The sequence below is a fragment of the Balaenoptera borealis genome, assembly GCF_965194805.1.
Source record: "Balaenoptera borealis genome assembly, chromosome: 8".
Lineage (NCBI taxonomy): Eukaryota > Metazoa > Chordata > Mammalia > Artiodactyla > Balaenopteridae > Balaenoptera > Balaenoptera borealis.
The window spans coordinates 72,200,064-72,214,888 of record NC_138865.1 but is presented as its reverse complement, the minus strand read 5'-3'; the positions used below and the strand labels follow the sequence as shown (position 1 = coordinate 72,214,888).

General features: G+C 41.3%; 2 protein-coding genes across 3 annotated transcripts in view; both read right to left on the bottom strand.

Annotated features, from left to right (window-relative positions):
* The window catches only part of PIP5K1B (phosphatidylinositol-4-phosphate 5-kinase type 1 beta), a 323,109-nt gene that overhangs the window by 245,893 nt on the left and 62,391 nt on the right, over positions 1–14,825 (bottom strand). The window lies entirely within an intron of this gene.
* Positions 1,185–3,828, bottom strand: PABIR1 (PP2A Aalpha (PPP2R1A) and B55A (PPP2R2A) interacting phosphatase regulator 1). The gene has a single exon (XM_082403694.1). It carries the CDS (start codon positions 3,699–3,701, stop codon positions 2,832–2,834), a length of 870 nt encoding a protein of 289 aa, XP_082259820.1. The 5' UTR covers positions 3,702–3,828; the 3' UTR covers positions 1,185–2,831.

Here is a 14,825-nt window from a genome sequence, read left to right as displayed (position 1 = left end):
ACAAGTGGGAATTAGGGGAGGCCTAAGAGAGAAATGATGGTAGGCTGGATCCAGGTGGCAGTACAGATGAAAGAAGATAGATTCTGGAAGATAAAATCAATAAGATTTGGGGAATGATTAGATATGAGGGAAAGAAAAGAGAGATGTCAGTGAGATGTTGGTTTCCTGAATTTATATACCCATATACATGGAATGCAGAGTAACATCTTGTATAACATATAACGAATTATTAACAGAAATCACCTATGGGTAGGGAAGATGAATTTTACATAGTAAAAGGCAGACTTTCTTTTTTTTTTTTTTTTTTTTTTACTATATAGATATCTGCATTGTTTAAATATTTTTATAAGCAGAAGGTATACATTATTTCATAGTTAAATTCAAATGCAATAAAAAGAAACAGCATTTTCCTGGGTAAAAAGGATAGGAATGGCATTTTAGGGAAAGGAACAATTTAATCAAAGGTACAAACACATGAAAGTACACGGCATATTTAGAGTATCAAGTGGTCTAGTGTTTACAGAGTAAGAAGGGAGGATGTGTAATTGGGACAGGATGAGCAGATTAAACCTGTGTTAGAGTACAGCCAGCTCATGAAGGACCTTATCGTATGTCAAGTTAAAGAAAGCATTCCCTAAACTGTAGAAAATGGAGAAGCATATAAAGTTTTTAAGCAGGAGGACGACAAACTCAAGTTTATATTTTAGAAAGATCACTTTAGAGGCAGTGTGAAGACTGGGCCAAAAGGGAGGTAAGAAAATAGGCTGGGAGATCACTTACGCCGGAACTTAAGCTAAATCAGGGCAACAGAGATAGAGAAGGGGAGACACAAGATTCACTTCACAAGTAGACAGGACTTGGTGATTGAGCTGGATGTGACACACACAGAAAAGGGAACGTCAAAGATGCTTCCCATGGTTTGAAGAAATTAGATAGGATGACATCAATTTAGGTAATCCAAGAACAAGTTAAATGAAGAGATAATAAATTTTGTTTTGAAGATGCTGAGGTTAAAGTACCTCTGGAAGCAGGTCAAAGTGCCCAACAGGAAGTTGGACATATGTTTGAATTTGAGGAACAAGGTCAGAACTGGAGCACATTAACCCTATTACCCAGAATAGAGAATTTTAAGCCTGTGGACACGATCTTACCCTCGATGTAATGCACTGAATTCTTGAGGCAACTGCCAAAAGTTGACCAGTTCCATTTATTCTCATAGTTGTAAAAATTCCACGTAATTGTTAAAGTCTCTGTAGGCAATAACTTAAAGTGAGCCGGAATATTTTGTCTTGGTTTCTTGGTCTCTCTTTTATTGTTTTCCCCTTCCCCTTTTGTTTGCCATTCTTTCTATCTACCTACTTATCTAGTTAAGGAAGATACAGGAAATATAAGGAAGTATAATATAAAAAAATTTGTTATTAAATATTTTCATACTTTGTCTTAATTGTAAAAGGCAAAGAAAAGAACATTTCACAATTCTACCTTTAACAAAACCTAAGTTAAATAATGATTTACCTAGGTGACTCTCCCCTGATTTTCTCTGGCAAGTCACTGCCCCTGAATTACACGACATCCCCCAGGCAGTCAACTCCAGCTGTAGCTTTAACCACAGAGGTTCCTGAAACAATTCCACGGTCCTGTTGTTGCCTACTGTCAGAAGTTTGAGTCACACTGTACCTTTGTCTAACCGATGATGCCCTAGTTTCTTGGGAAGTGGAGAGGAAGGACCTGTTGGCAAGGAAACAGCTGCTTCCTTCCTGAGCCAGGGAAAACCAAGAAGGTGACAGACGGGCAGAGCATAAAAGCAGCCAAAAGTGGCACTGGTTCCTTGTTGGCAAGGGTTTTCACTGAGGCACGATTGGGTATTTTAAAGCATATTAATGATTGACAGAGTTTCATCTGCCTGGGTGCTCTGCTGAAGTTCAACAGGGCTTCCCACACATTTTCTACAATGGAAAAACTTTTAAATTTGCAGTGGTACAAAGAACCTGGCCTCAGCCTATGCACAGTGGGCTAAAACTGCAAGGCACTGTCCCATTTCACTTTAGGATTATGCCCAAAAGAATGCACTTTCTGGTTTAAAAAAAAAAAAAAAAAAGAAATTCTGTATAGTAGTTATATTTGTACAACTTATTAGAATTACTATTAAAATTTCATTAGAAAATGTTTTTTAAATATGTTTACTTTTATATATTTAATTTTAAAAGATTTGTTGCAAACTTTTATATTCTGTTCTTTTATCACCGTCCCCCATCCACTTCTGTACCCAGAAAATTAAATATTCAAGGATTCCTGGGTAAAACAGACAACCACTGGATGGATAAAACTAACATTTTAAAAATACCTGTACATAGGTAAGTTATTGTTCTTCATCAAATAGAAATTAGCAATCACTGAAAATAACATTAAAAATTAGTGTGGGCATGAAGTAGGGAATTTTAAAACATCAGTTTACTATGCTGATTAATTCAACATTTATATTTGCATCAGAACTTAATAATCGCATAAATAAATAGAGCTCTCAGTTATTTTAAAAAATCAAGGGATAACATATGTATTTAGACATATTAGCAGCGTAAAGATGTATGCTTCAACACACTTATTGGGAAAACGTCTGAAAATATTACTACACTGAATTCAAGGGCACCCGCAGGAATCTGACATAAAAGTTCTCTAGAATACCAACATTTCAGGAAATTCCAAAAAAGGAAAAAGGGTAAAATAGGAAATAGCCTCAAATTAATCGACAAAGTTCAGTGCTTGTTCCAACTTCATTTTTCTCTTCATTCCAAAGACAAAAACAAAACCGAGTCTCAGGATGGGTGGGTGAATCACTTAGATGAAAGTTCATCTACTGGAATAAATGGAGAGGCCGCTTGGGCAGGTGACACAGGAGAGTCGGTGGTAGTGCTGACTTTCGCTGGTGAATTACAAGAAGATCCGGCACTGCTGCTGTTTCCATCAAGGGTATCGGAAGATACACACACACCAGGATCTGACAGCTGTGCAACGTCAGAAGAAAGCATGTTGGTGATGCCCTGGAAAAATCTCTTTGGCTGATATTCAGTTTCCATTTCACATTTTCTTTTCAATGGTCCAAGAACACTTGGTCTAATGCAATTAATTGGACTCTGGCTTCTCCGGGTAGTAAATCGGGTCGTTGGGCTGGGAATAGGACTTGGAGGCAATCCATTGCTACTCACAAAACTTTGCAAGGATGGTGAAAAACACTGCTTCCCAATTCCCCGGGTGGGTGACGGTGCTGGCGACACCGGAATGAAATCGATGCGTTTCGGGGAGGCGGATTTCTCCACGTCGTTGTCACTCAGGCTGAAACTTTCCTCCCAGGAGTGGCTTATCTGCATTGCGTTCTGCACCTCGCGCTCGTGGACGGTCTCTCGATTGATCAAGTCCATGCCCTCCTCCTGTTTGATCTGGTGCAAGCGGCTGCTGTGCATGCGGACGGGGGAGGCCGGTAGTAGCAGGCCGTGGCGGTTCGGGAACGTTGTGCTGTTTCGCCTGGCGCTCGGCGCCTCGGCCTGGAACACCGGCGAAGTGTCACTGAGGCCGTGGATCAGGGGGGCGCTGTTAGACCTCCTGAGGCCCCCGCCGCCGCCGCCGCCGCTGCCGCCGCCCTCCGCCGGGCTCCCAACCGTGCCCGGAGGCAGCTCCAGGTCCAGCTCCATCTTCTCCTGAGCCATGTCGCGGGCAGGGAGGCGGGGGCGGTGCTCAAAGACCTAGGATTCCCATTCCCCGCAATCCAGGGCCGCTGCCGCCGCCACCGCCACCGAGAATCTGTCAGCGGGCTCGTCCCTCTGCGCATGCGTGCCCCTTGGCGCAGGCGCCCTGCAATGTCTCTCTTCGCGGGCGCCCGCTTAACGCATAATAGCTGCGCCGCAGCCCTAGGGGGAGGGGGGAGGGGGGAGGGGGGAGGAGTGGTTGGGCCACCGGTCAGTACGTTCCTTCCGCAGAGAGCAGTGAGCGCAAACCTTCTTTAACGCACATTAATAAGGTTACCACCATACTCAGGAGTATATATTTATAAAATTAGAGCTCTGAAAGAGAGGCCCTTGGCGATGTGGGGCTGTATGATTAGGAGTGGAGTTCGTCCTAACCAGAGAGGCCTTCCCTGAGGAAGGGACCATCTCCTGAGACCCCTAGAAGCAGGCCAAAAGGATGCGGTGCAGAACTGCCTGGGAAGCGGGAAGCGAGGGCTGCCAGCTGGGTGGCTGGCGGGAACCAGGAAGGGAGGGAGTGAGTGTGGCCTGGAGTGGAGAGTAAGCTGGCGGGACGTGAGGTGGTGGACCTTGATCCTGAGAACAATGAAAACTCGGAAGGTTTCCCAGCCATGGGTATAATGGCGACTGAAAAGGTCCATGGCTGCAGTCCGGGGAATAACGTTATTGGGGGATTAGAACCTACAGAAAAAGACCAGAGAGGAGGCAGTCCTCGGGGCCAAAGATGATGGTAATTTGCAGTAAGGTGGTACTGTAGGAGAGGAGTTGGAGACAATGGGAAAATCTGGGAACTCGGTCAAACAGGGAAAAAACCAACCTGTATTACTATTGTTTTATTTAGAATCATATTTCCAGCACAAGCATATGTGCTCAATCATGTTCATTTAGGATGAGGAATTTAATGAGGGGAAAACAAATAGGTCCTTGAACTTTAAAAATACAAACACAATACTTGGCTCATGTAAGTAACAAACTTTCATATCATTAAAAATCGGTTTATATTTATTCTTTAGTGTATTCAGTCAGATTTTTCCCCACATAACCAACTATGTGCCAGGCAATGTGGTAGGAATTAGGTCCTAATATGTAGACATTTAATTTCTATTTGGGGGGGAAGAGATAAATACATGGGCTATTTTTCAGATAGTGGTAGGCCTTAGGAAAAAATAAAATAGGGTGGTGTGATACAGCACTACTGGTAGAAGGGAGGGGGCAATTAGATAGAGCTGGGATCTAAATGACAAGAAGCAAGTCCTGCGGACATCTGGGGGATGAATATTCCAACCATAGAGACTAGCAGGTGCAAAGGCCCAAGGCAAACGTAAGTGTGGTGAGCTGGCAAGAAAAGAAAAAAGGGCCGTGCAGCTGAAGCATAAGGGGGAGATTGTTATGAGGGGGTAAAAGAGTTTGGCTCTTATTCTAAGTATGATGAAAAGCCACTGGAGAGTTTTAAGCAGGAGAGTGATATTATCTGGTTTATGTTTTGGATTTCACTTTGGCTCTGTGGAAAACAGGCTGAAAGAGGGCAAGAGTGGACACAAAGATGGATTAGGAACCATGGCAACAGTACAGACAAGAGATTATTGGACTAGGGTTGTATCAATGGCGATGGGGGAGAAGTAGATGCATTCAGGATATGTTTTGGAAGTAGAACCTATAGGATGTGCAGACGGATTAGATTTAGATGGTGAAAGAAATAGATAATTCAAAGGCAACTCAGAGGTGTTTTACTTAAACTGGGTAGATGGCAGTATCATTTACTGAGATAGGGAAAGAGTGCATTTAGAGGAGTAGAAATTAAGAGTTCTGTTTTGGTTGATTTGAGTTGGAAGTGTCTATTAGATATCCATGTGCCTAGGTGAACTGAAAGAGAGCTTAGTGATTTTTGTTTGGCCTCCTGTTTGGCAGTTGAAGAAAGTAAGATCCAGAGAGGCCGGCACAGTCAGCATCACATAGCTTGTTTAGTAGTGGGAACCAGTACTAGAATCCAGTATGAGAATCCTAGTCCATACCCTTTCCACTGTCTCTCAAACAGCTTTTAATTTGAAGTCCCCATAGAATACAGATCCTGATAATGAAATAATGTTGATTATTCATACCTATCATTATAGAAACTGATTTAAATTTTCCAAGTGCCAGACACTATTCAAGGTGCATCATATGTAGAATCTCATTTAATCCTCACACTAATCCTAGGAAGTAAGTAGCACTGTTCCATTTTTCAGGGGAAACTGAGATGCAGGGATTCAGTAATGTGCCCAGGATGACAGCAAGTGGTGGGACCTCGCCCTTCTGGCTCCAGGGCATGGGCACGATGGTGCCTCCTCCACGTGCAATAACATTTCAGACTAGGAGAAACCACTTCCAGACTGTTTGCACCTTTGTGAGTGCAGTGGTATTTGACACAGAATTTGAAGGACAGGTAGGATTTTAATAGATATTTTATATAGAATTGGAAGCATGAGTATAAAATAGCAAATTTGGCTAATACATAAAGTACATGGAGAAGAATAGGTAATGGGGAAAAGTTGGAAATTAAAGTTGGAGTCAGAGAATTGGAGCTCTGAATGCCAAACAAAAGTGCCTGTATTTAACGTGTGGGGCAATAGGAAGCCGTTGACAAGAGGAATGACACAATGAGAGCTATGCTTTAGGGCCTGCCAGGTGGATGGATTTTAGATAGAGGGAAGTGGAAGAATGGAAGGTGGAAAGAACCAACATTTTCTAAGTGCCCAATGCTGCCAGGCCCTTTAAACACTCTATAGTTCCACTTAATTCTCATTGTAATCCTATAAAGCAGATACTGTTATGCTCATCTTATAAAGGGACAAGTGAGGTTCAAAAATTGCAAAAGGCCCTATAGCTACATGGAAGAACAAAGATTGGAACCAATATGAATCAAGATCTCACTTGAAAACCTATATTCTTTTTGCTGCTTTCCCCATGAAACAAGGGACAAAGGATTAATCTCCAAAATATACAAACAGCTCATGGAGCTCAATATCAAAAAAACAAACAATTCAATTAAAAAATGGGTGGAAGACCTAAATGGACATTTCACCAAAGAAGACATACAGATGGCCAAGAGGCACATGAAAAGATGCTCAACATCACTAATTATTAGAGAAATGCAAATCAAAACTACAATGAGGTATCACCTCACACCGGTCAGAATGCCCATTATCAAAAAATAGAAACAATAAATGCTGGAAAGAGTGTGGTGAAAAAGGAACCCTCCTGCACTGTTGGTGAGAATATAAATTGATACGACCACTATGGAGAACAGTATGGAGGTTCCTTAAAAACCTAAAAATAGAACTACCATATGACCCAGCAATCCCACTATTGGGCATATACCCTGAGAAAACCATAATTCAAAAAGAGACTTGTACCACAATGTTCACTGCAGCACTATTTACAATAGCCAGGACATGGAACCAACTTAAATGTCCATTGACAGTTGAATGGATAAAGAAGATGTGGCACATATATACAATGGAATATTACTCAGCCATAAAAAGAAATGAAATTGAGCTATCTGTAGTGAGGTGGATGGACCTAGAGTCTGTCATACAGAGTGAAGTAAGTCAGAAAGAGAAAAACAAATACCGTATGCTAACACATATATATGGAATCTAAAAAAAAAAGAAAAAATGGTACTGATGAACCTAGTGGCAGGGCAGGAATAAAGACGTAGACATAGAGGATGGACTTGAGGACACGGGAGTTGGGGGTGGGGAGGAGGAAGCTGGGGCGAAGTGAGAGTAGCATCGACATATATACACTACCAAATATAAAATAGCTAGCTAGTGGGAAGCAGCAGCATAGCACAGGGAGATCAGCTCGGTGCTTTACAATGACCTAGAGAGGTGGGATGGGGAGGGTGGGAGGGAGGCTCAGGGGGAGGGGATGTGGGGATGTATGTGTGCATGGGACTGATTCGCTTTGTTGTATGACAGAGACTAACACAGTATTGGAAGCAATTATACTCCAATAAAGATCTATTAAAAAAATAAAGATGGAGAATTTGATGGCTAACTCTGAGATGAAAAGAGGGTCTAAACTAAAGTTGGGAAAAAGGAGATGGATGTGGAGACCGGAAGGTAACAACCCAGAACCTGACTGCCTGGGTGTATGGAGGATGAACAGAGGGGAGTCACAAACAACTGAAGTTCAAGCATGAGCAGCTGCAAGAATGGCACAACAGTACTGAATAAAAACAGAAGAGAGAGGAAGAGCTTCCGGAAGAAAATCAATATTGGATAAATAGGAAAAAAGTATTAACTATAGAGCTTATTTTATAATACCCATAGCATATTGCTCATTTGCATATTACTAAATTATTTCTATCAATAGTATGCCTCAAATGTGCCAACACTGTTCATCCATGTCTGGATAAACACAATAATTATCTTTACTAATAAAGCACAGAGATGGTGATAACTGCAAAATCAAACATACACCTATTAGAGATCTTCACTCGTTTCCCTGTTTCTACCCTTGTCTCTACAGTCAATTCTCCACCCTATGTTCAAGGTCATCCTTAAAAATAAGACTTGAAGAGTCACTTCCCTATTCAAAACCCTTTGGTGGATTCCCACTCGGGGGGGGGGGGGCGGAACAAGCTGAGGTCATTACAATGACCTATAGAGCTCTATCTGGGTCCCTGCCATCCCTCTGCCTACCCACCTCCAACAGCTCTCCCCAGTCACTACCTTCCTCCAACTGCAGAGGCCTCCTTGCTATGCTTCGGCATCCTTCCCCTCCACTTAGCTTACTCTTCTTCCAGTGGACATCAAATTGTTCCATCCCTTCAGCTCTCTGCGCGAATGACCTTTCCTTGTAAAAAGCAACAACAGTTCCCAACACCAAGTCTACACTCCCATCCCCCTCACTCTGTTTTCATTTTCCTCCAGAGCACCACATGACAATATGTATACATTGTTGTCTTGCCTCATCCTCAAGAAGGCAAGCTCCATGAGGGCAAGGCCTCTGCTTTGTTCCTTGCTACAAGCCTAGTATCTAGAACAGGGCCTGGCACATAGCACTCAGTAAGCAGTTGTTGAGTCATTGTGCAAGTGAATGATGAATGAATGGACTAACGTAGCTCTGTCCAAAAGGGAAGAGAACTCTGGTATTTGAAAGTCCAGAAAAGCCTAATAGGCTTTTCTAGACTGATTCTTAGTGCTCCTTAGATTGACAATTCCTTTTCTCATATCGAGAATATCATTATTACAGTGCCCTCCAGCCCATGCAGGTAGGCTACCTGAACAAACCATTATGTGAACCAAGACGTTTAAGTCCTAAGTTTCCATTCTTTTTAAACCATCTGCTTATACACACTTGACAGAGTTAAAATGCTCAGTGCTGAGGATTCTAAGCAGTGTTTACTATATTGAGTTACTGCTTCATCTCAAAGGAATAAAAGATAATGAAAGAAAAGAACAGCCATAAAATGCAATTCAGCCTGTTGCAAAAATAATAGCAGCAGGATCTAGATCTTCCCTAAGTCAATTCACCCTTCTGGTTTCACTCTGGGTATGAGTTAAATACCACACTTAGGAGTAAGTCATAAAATCAAACATCTACTCATTAAACTTTATTGTGATTAATATTTTATTTTTTCAAACTAACAGGTAGTTTCCTTTTAATTCCTAGGAGCAATTTTTTTTAACTCAACATTTTATTTTTGAGATTCAACATAATGTTGCTGTATAGTATTCTACCCTTTAAATATACCACAATTTATTTATCCATTCAAACACTAGTGGAAGTTTGCACAGTTTCCAGTTTGGGGCTACAGCAAATAGGAGTTCTATAAACATCTAGGAGCAATTTTTGACTATTAAACCCCTAAGCATATAAAAAGGCAAATATCCACCTCTGAATCCATATTGAATGAATGTGAAATACAAAAATATGTGTACATGTATAATCTGAGATGAGCTGGAAAATGTCTCCATATCCCACATTAACTAATATCACCTATCTAGAATAAAAATATTGCAGAGGAAAAGTGTACTTTCAAAGCATAGGAGCTCAGGAGTGTTAACTGGTACAACAACTTAGGGAAAATGTTTGGCAGTACATCATACTACCTACTAAAAGAAAATATATGCATGTTCTATGATTGAGAAATTCCACTTTGGGGTATATATCCAAGAGAAATGAGTACTTATGTCTACTGAAAGCCATGTACAAGAATGTTCCTTGCATTATTATTCATAATAGCCCCAAACTGGAAACAAGCCAAATGTCCATGAACAGAACAGTTAAAAGGGTGAACACATTATACAATGGAATTCTTTACTCAACAAGACGGACGAGTTACAGTACAATGTTGAATGAAAGAAATCAAACACATAAGAGTGCATACTCTTTGACTCCCTTTTTATGAGGTTCAAGAACAGCCAAAAGCAATCGATGGAAGTAGCAGCCAAAATAGTGGTTACCCTCGGGACTACTAACTGGGAGGGACACAAGGAAATGTTCCATATCCTGTTCTGGGTGCTGTTGACACAGGCATCAACATATGTAAAAAATTATTAAATAAGTACTTAAAATGTATACACTTTATTGTATATCAAGTTAGTCCTCAAAATGTTACCGATATAGAGAAAAACAGAATGGGAACTTGGAATGTAAATGGAGGACAAAACAGAATAAGAATATACTTTAGTCGGGATGAAGATATTTTGTTCAAACGCTAACCACGAGTCTAACTCTAAACTGGAACGCTAAGCTTCCAAATCTCTCTGACACACAACATTATCAGTGGAAGAACAGCTAGTTGGCCTTGACAGGACAAAGAAAGGAGACAGAAACACACACATACGCCCTTCAAGCTGTCTTTCACTGGGGCCCTAAACACCAATAGCCTCCAGGAGCCCCACACAAACACTGGACACTTGTCTGAGGCCAGTTACAGATCACCAACAGAACCATTGGTTCTCCTTGGCCCTGTTCCCAAAGAGCCCTCAAAGTTACTTATTTCTAAGAAGGCATGAAAGAGGAAATGAAGCCCATTTCATAGGCTTTGACTTTCTCAACTGCAATTGTGTATTCTGTTCAGTCAGTTCTGCAATATCCTCCTAAGCATAATTCATGAAATGAAACAGAGTTAAAGTAACGTCAGAGGAACTCAGCGGGGACTGTTATTACACATGGAAGGAATGAGAATTGTGTTTGAGGACGCGACTTTGGCCGCAAGGAACTTATTTTGTTATCATAATGAAAGAAAAATAGTAGATGATCTCAGAAACTGTTATCAACCATTTACTGTACACTTACTGAGAGCCAGTAAGTACAGAGACTCTTCCTAGCATCTACCCTCGAGGTTGCTTAATCTAATCCTTAAAACTTTAAAGCAGCAGCAAGGATTAGAAGATCAAAGCACAAGCTTAGTAAGGGGCTTTTGACCCCCTCACCTTTCATTTTCGATAACTGCTAAAAGCCATCACGCCATTTGCATGGAGCTACAATCTTTATAGGGAAGAAGTAAAAAGGCAGAAAGGGGGTCTCAGAGGCCTGATAGAGGAAACTTAAACAGCCTAGGTCCTCACCAAAGTTCAAGCAAATATATGTGAATTGTAGTTATTTTGTTCAATTTTTTTCAAGGGAGAATATCAGGGACGATATTAAAAATAGCCATCCAGCCCCCACTCTCTACTTTAAGTCCTTTGAATAAAGTAGAACAATGAGTTGGTATCATTTTTTGATCCTCGCCAATTTTATACATTTTAGGCAGTACCCATTTTTTAGTGCCTTCTCTTTGGCATTAAACTTCTCCTAGGCCATAAACCAAGGTTATGATTGTTGTCCTTTACTGTTTTCATGTTTCCCTCTACCTGTCTGCTATCTTTCCCTTAAAAGATTAACCCATCTGGCAAGCAAGAAAAAAGAATTGATGTCTTTACGGATAATGTATAAAGTTAACTTTAAAACATGCAAAAGCTGCAAATCTAGTTGGATTATATACTTGGGCCTTCCAGTTGGGTGTCTGGGAAACTTCTAAAAGGGCTCAACATATTAGTGCCAGTAGGACTATAGCAAAAAAAAAAAAAAGGTACCAAACCTGGAGTCAGACAATCATACTTCCAGCACAGTGACCTTGGACAAGTCTGTCAACTTCTCTGGGCTTGCTTTTCTCATTTATGAAGTGGGGACACAACCTCTTTGTTGTAAAGATCAAACAATCTATGTCCATAATAGGCCTTGCAAATGGTAAAGGCCCTATACAAACAGGCTTCTCTCAATGAAAATACTTAGTGCTGTGATCGCAGAATGACCCTGCCTACTCTTCCCCTACTCTCATCAAAAAGCTTCCTTTGTTTTCTTGCTTTTAGTTTGATTCTGTGAAATAAAGTTCTCTCCCCGCCTTCTTCCCTAAGACCATTAAGTAATTTTTAGAGACACACAGTTTCTGTGGTCTAAGAAGTATGAACTGAAAAGTTCATCTGCAATTAGGTGGACAATTTCTAAGAAGGAGAAATAAGAAAAACCACATTTCTAAGAATTTCACTCTCTGAGTCTGCCTGAGAAGAGATGGACCCCACAGGGTGGAGAGGCCATCAGAAACTAAAAATGTGGCTAGATCAGTGAATCCTATTCCCCGCAGCAAGTCATTTGTCTGTCCCCAACAGCAGCAGCTACCCTCCCTGATCGCGCTGAACTTTTCAACTGGGACTAATCCCAGAGGCTTATTCTCGTTTATTCATTTTAAACCCTGTTTTGAATTCCTGCTGTCGTGCTACTGTCTTTCCTGGCATATAATGAACTGCACAGACACACATTTGGCTGAGCCTGATAAACAAGATGAACCCAGCCCCTCTCAGACAAAATCGGAAGAGGAAAGGGGAAGAGACCGTTAAAAGATTCAAGAAGTTTCAAGAGTTACCATTCCTAGAGGTGCACACCCTTCCCTCCAGGTAGCTGACTCCTTGCAGGTATGTTTTGAAGATCAGGTCAAAAGATCTGAAGAAGTTTGAAGCTGCTGCCCCAGACCTAAAGATTCATAAACTACATGCTTTAGGGAAATGTTTTTGGCTTTAGAGGATGACAGCTGCATAGCCAAGAGTCACCTAACCTCTAAGACGCTTGAAGAACGTGAATCCTAGGACTGAGAAAGAGGGCAGTTTCTAATTTGTTCTTTTCCTTTCACCCAGTTATACTTTAAGCTAATATGTATTATGGAGGGGTGCTCTATTTCCTCCTATTTCATACTTACTAATTTATAAACTGAATGCAACCGTAATTCAGCATCTGTATGCGTTTTTCACCTGCAGCTCAATTTGTTGGTAGGAAATGAATTTTTACCACCCATGGAGTTCTATCATCTGAAAGTTCCACTTATTAGGAAGTGGTACAGATTTTTCTTCTTCACTCTCCATTTGAAAACTGGAAGTCTAAGAGAGGAGACTTCTTCAGCCCTTACGGTTATGACACTTTTACCAGACAATGTCGTCATCATTATCATCATCATCATACAATAGTAGCTTACATTTACTGAGGGCATATGTGCCAGGTACCCTTCTAAGTACTGTGTGTATATGAACTAATTTAATCCCTACACCATTTCTAGGATTATGATCCTTATTTTATAGATGAGGGAAAGGAGGAACAGAGAGGTTAACATAGGTGCCTGAGATGACATAACCAGTTAAGGGGTAGAGGAATTTAAGCCCAGGGGTCTGGCTTCAGAGGCTCACAGCTCATGAAACACAGGGGGATTCCTCAAACCTGCCATGTTCATGGTGCTCCAGGCTATTTTGAAAGAATGATGGTGGACTTGACATGTACAGGATAATCATTCTGCTTATCAGAAAGACAGATGAGGGTTCCATGTAATTGCATGGGCTTACAGATACTAGCGAGGTTACAAAATTCAGCAATTAATAAATGCCCTACTTGCCCCAAAGCAGTCCCGAACACTAATGCAAAGTGTTAGAACCACAGAATGTCAGCTCTGAAAGGAGCTTTAGAAATCACCTACACTAACCTTTATCAGCAAGGAATTAGGTTCAGAGAGAGCCAGTGATTTCTTCAAGGTCAAAAAGGCATCCAGGACAGAGGCAAGATGCTTTATTAAAGTCATAGAAATTGCTTCCTCATGTTTGCTCTCTGGGTTCCCCTTTCTCTTTCTACTCTTTCTCTAAACAACAGCATCCACTTCCATGGTTTCAACCATGACCAATGTGCTGATGTCTCTCAGATTCATGTCCCTAAGCAGGGCTGACCTATCTCTAGACTGTAATATATAACTACCTACTAGACAATTCCACTCTACTTTTCACAGGTCCTTCAAACTTGTCTGTGAACAAGCTCACTTCTCCTTACCCCAAATCCACTACTTCTCTTGAGAATGAATTACACAATAATCTCTCCAGACGGCCACAGCAAATTACACAGATTCTAGATCTCTCCACGCCTTCATGTCTTCCATCTAAACCATCACTAAATCTCTTCAATTTTACTTGCTTAACCTCTGATAGCCTCCCCTTTCTTTCTGCCTCTATTACTAAAGCATTCTGTCTGCCCCCAACTACAATAGCTTCAATGAGTCTTGGGCATGTGAGGATGGCTCCAATCCTACCCAATTTGCATAAGTGCTGCCAGGATGAATTTTCGGAAATAATCTCATCACAAGAGCAGACAGACAGGCTACAGAGAGGAAGACAGACTAAAAAGAAGGAAGGAGGGTGGGAGGGAGGAAGGAAGTGGCTAACCCTAGTATCTGCCCAAATTGCTCTAAAGCTCTACTCCCTTTGAATGGAAAGCACTACAACACAGTATTTAAGACATCGCGCTCTGAAGTCATAAACCTGGGTTTAAATCTTGACTGTGTAACTTACACATGCGTGGCTTGGGGGTCAAGTTACTTCCCCTCCTTGACACTCAGTTTCCTCATCGAAAAATGAGGATAATAGTCCCTCTATCAAATGATTGCTGTGAACATTAATTGAGGTAATACGCATGAAACTCTTAGAACACAGCCAGACATGAGATTTCTCAAAACAGATCCTGGAACCATAACCAGTACATCTTATTTAACCAGACTGTTGCCTCACTTCTCTTTCCCAGGCACCAACC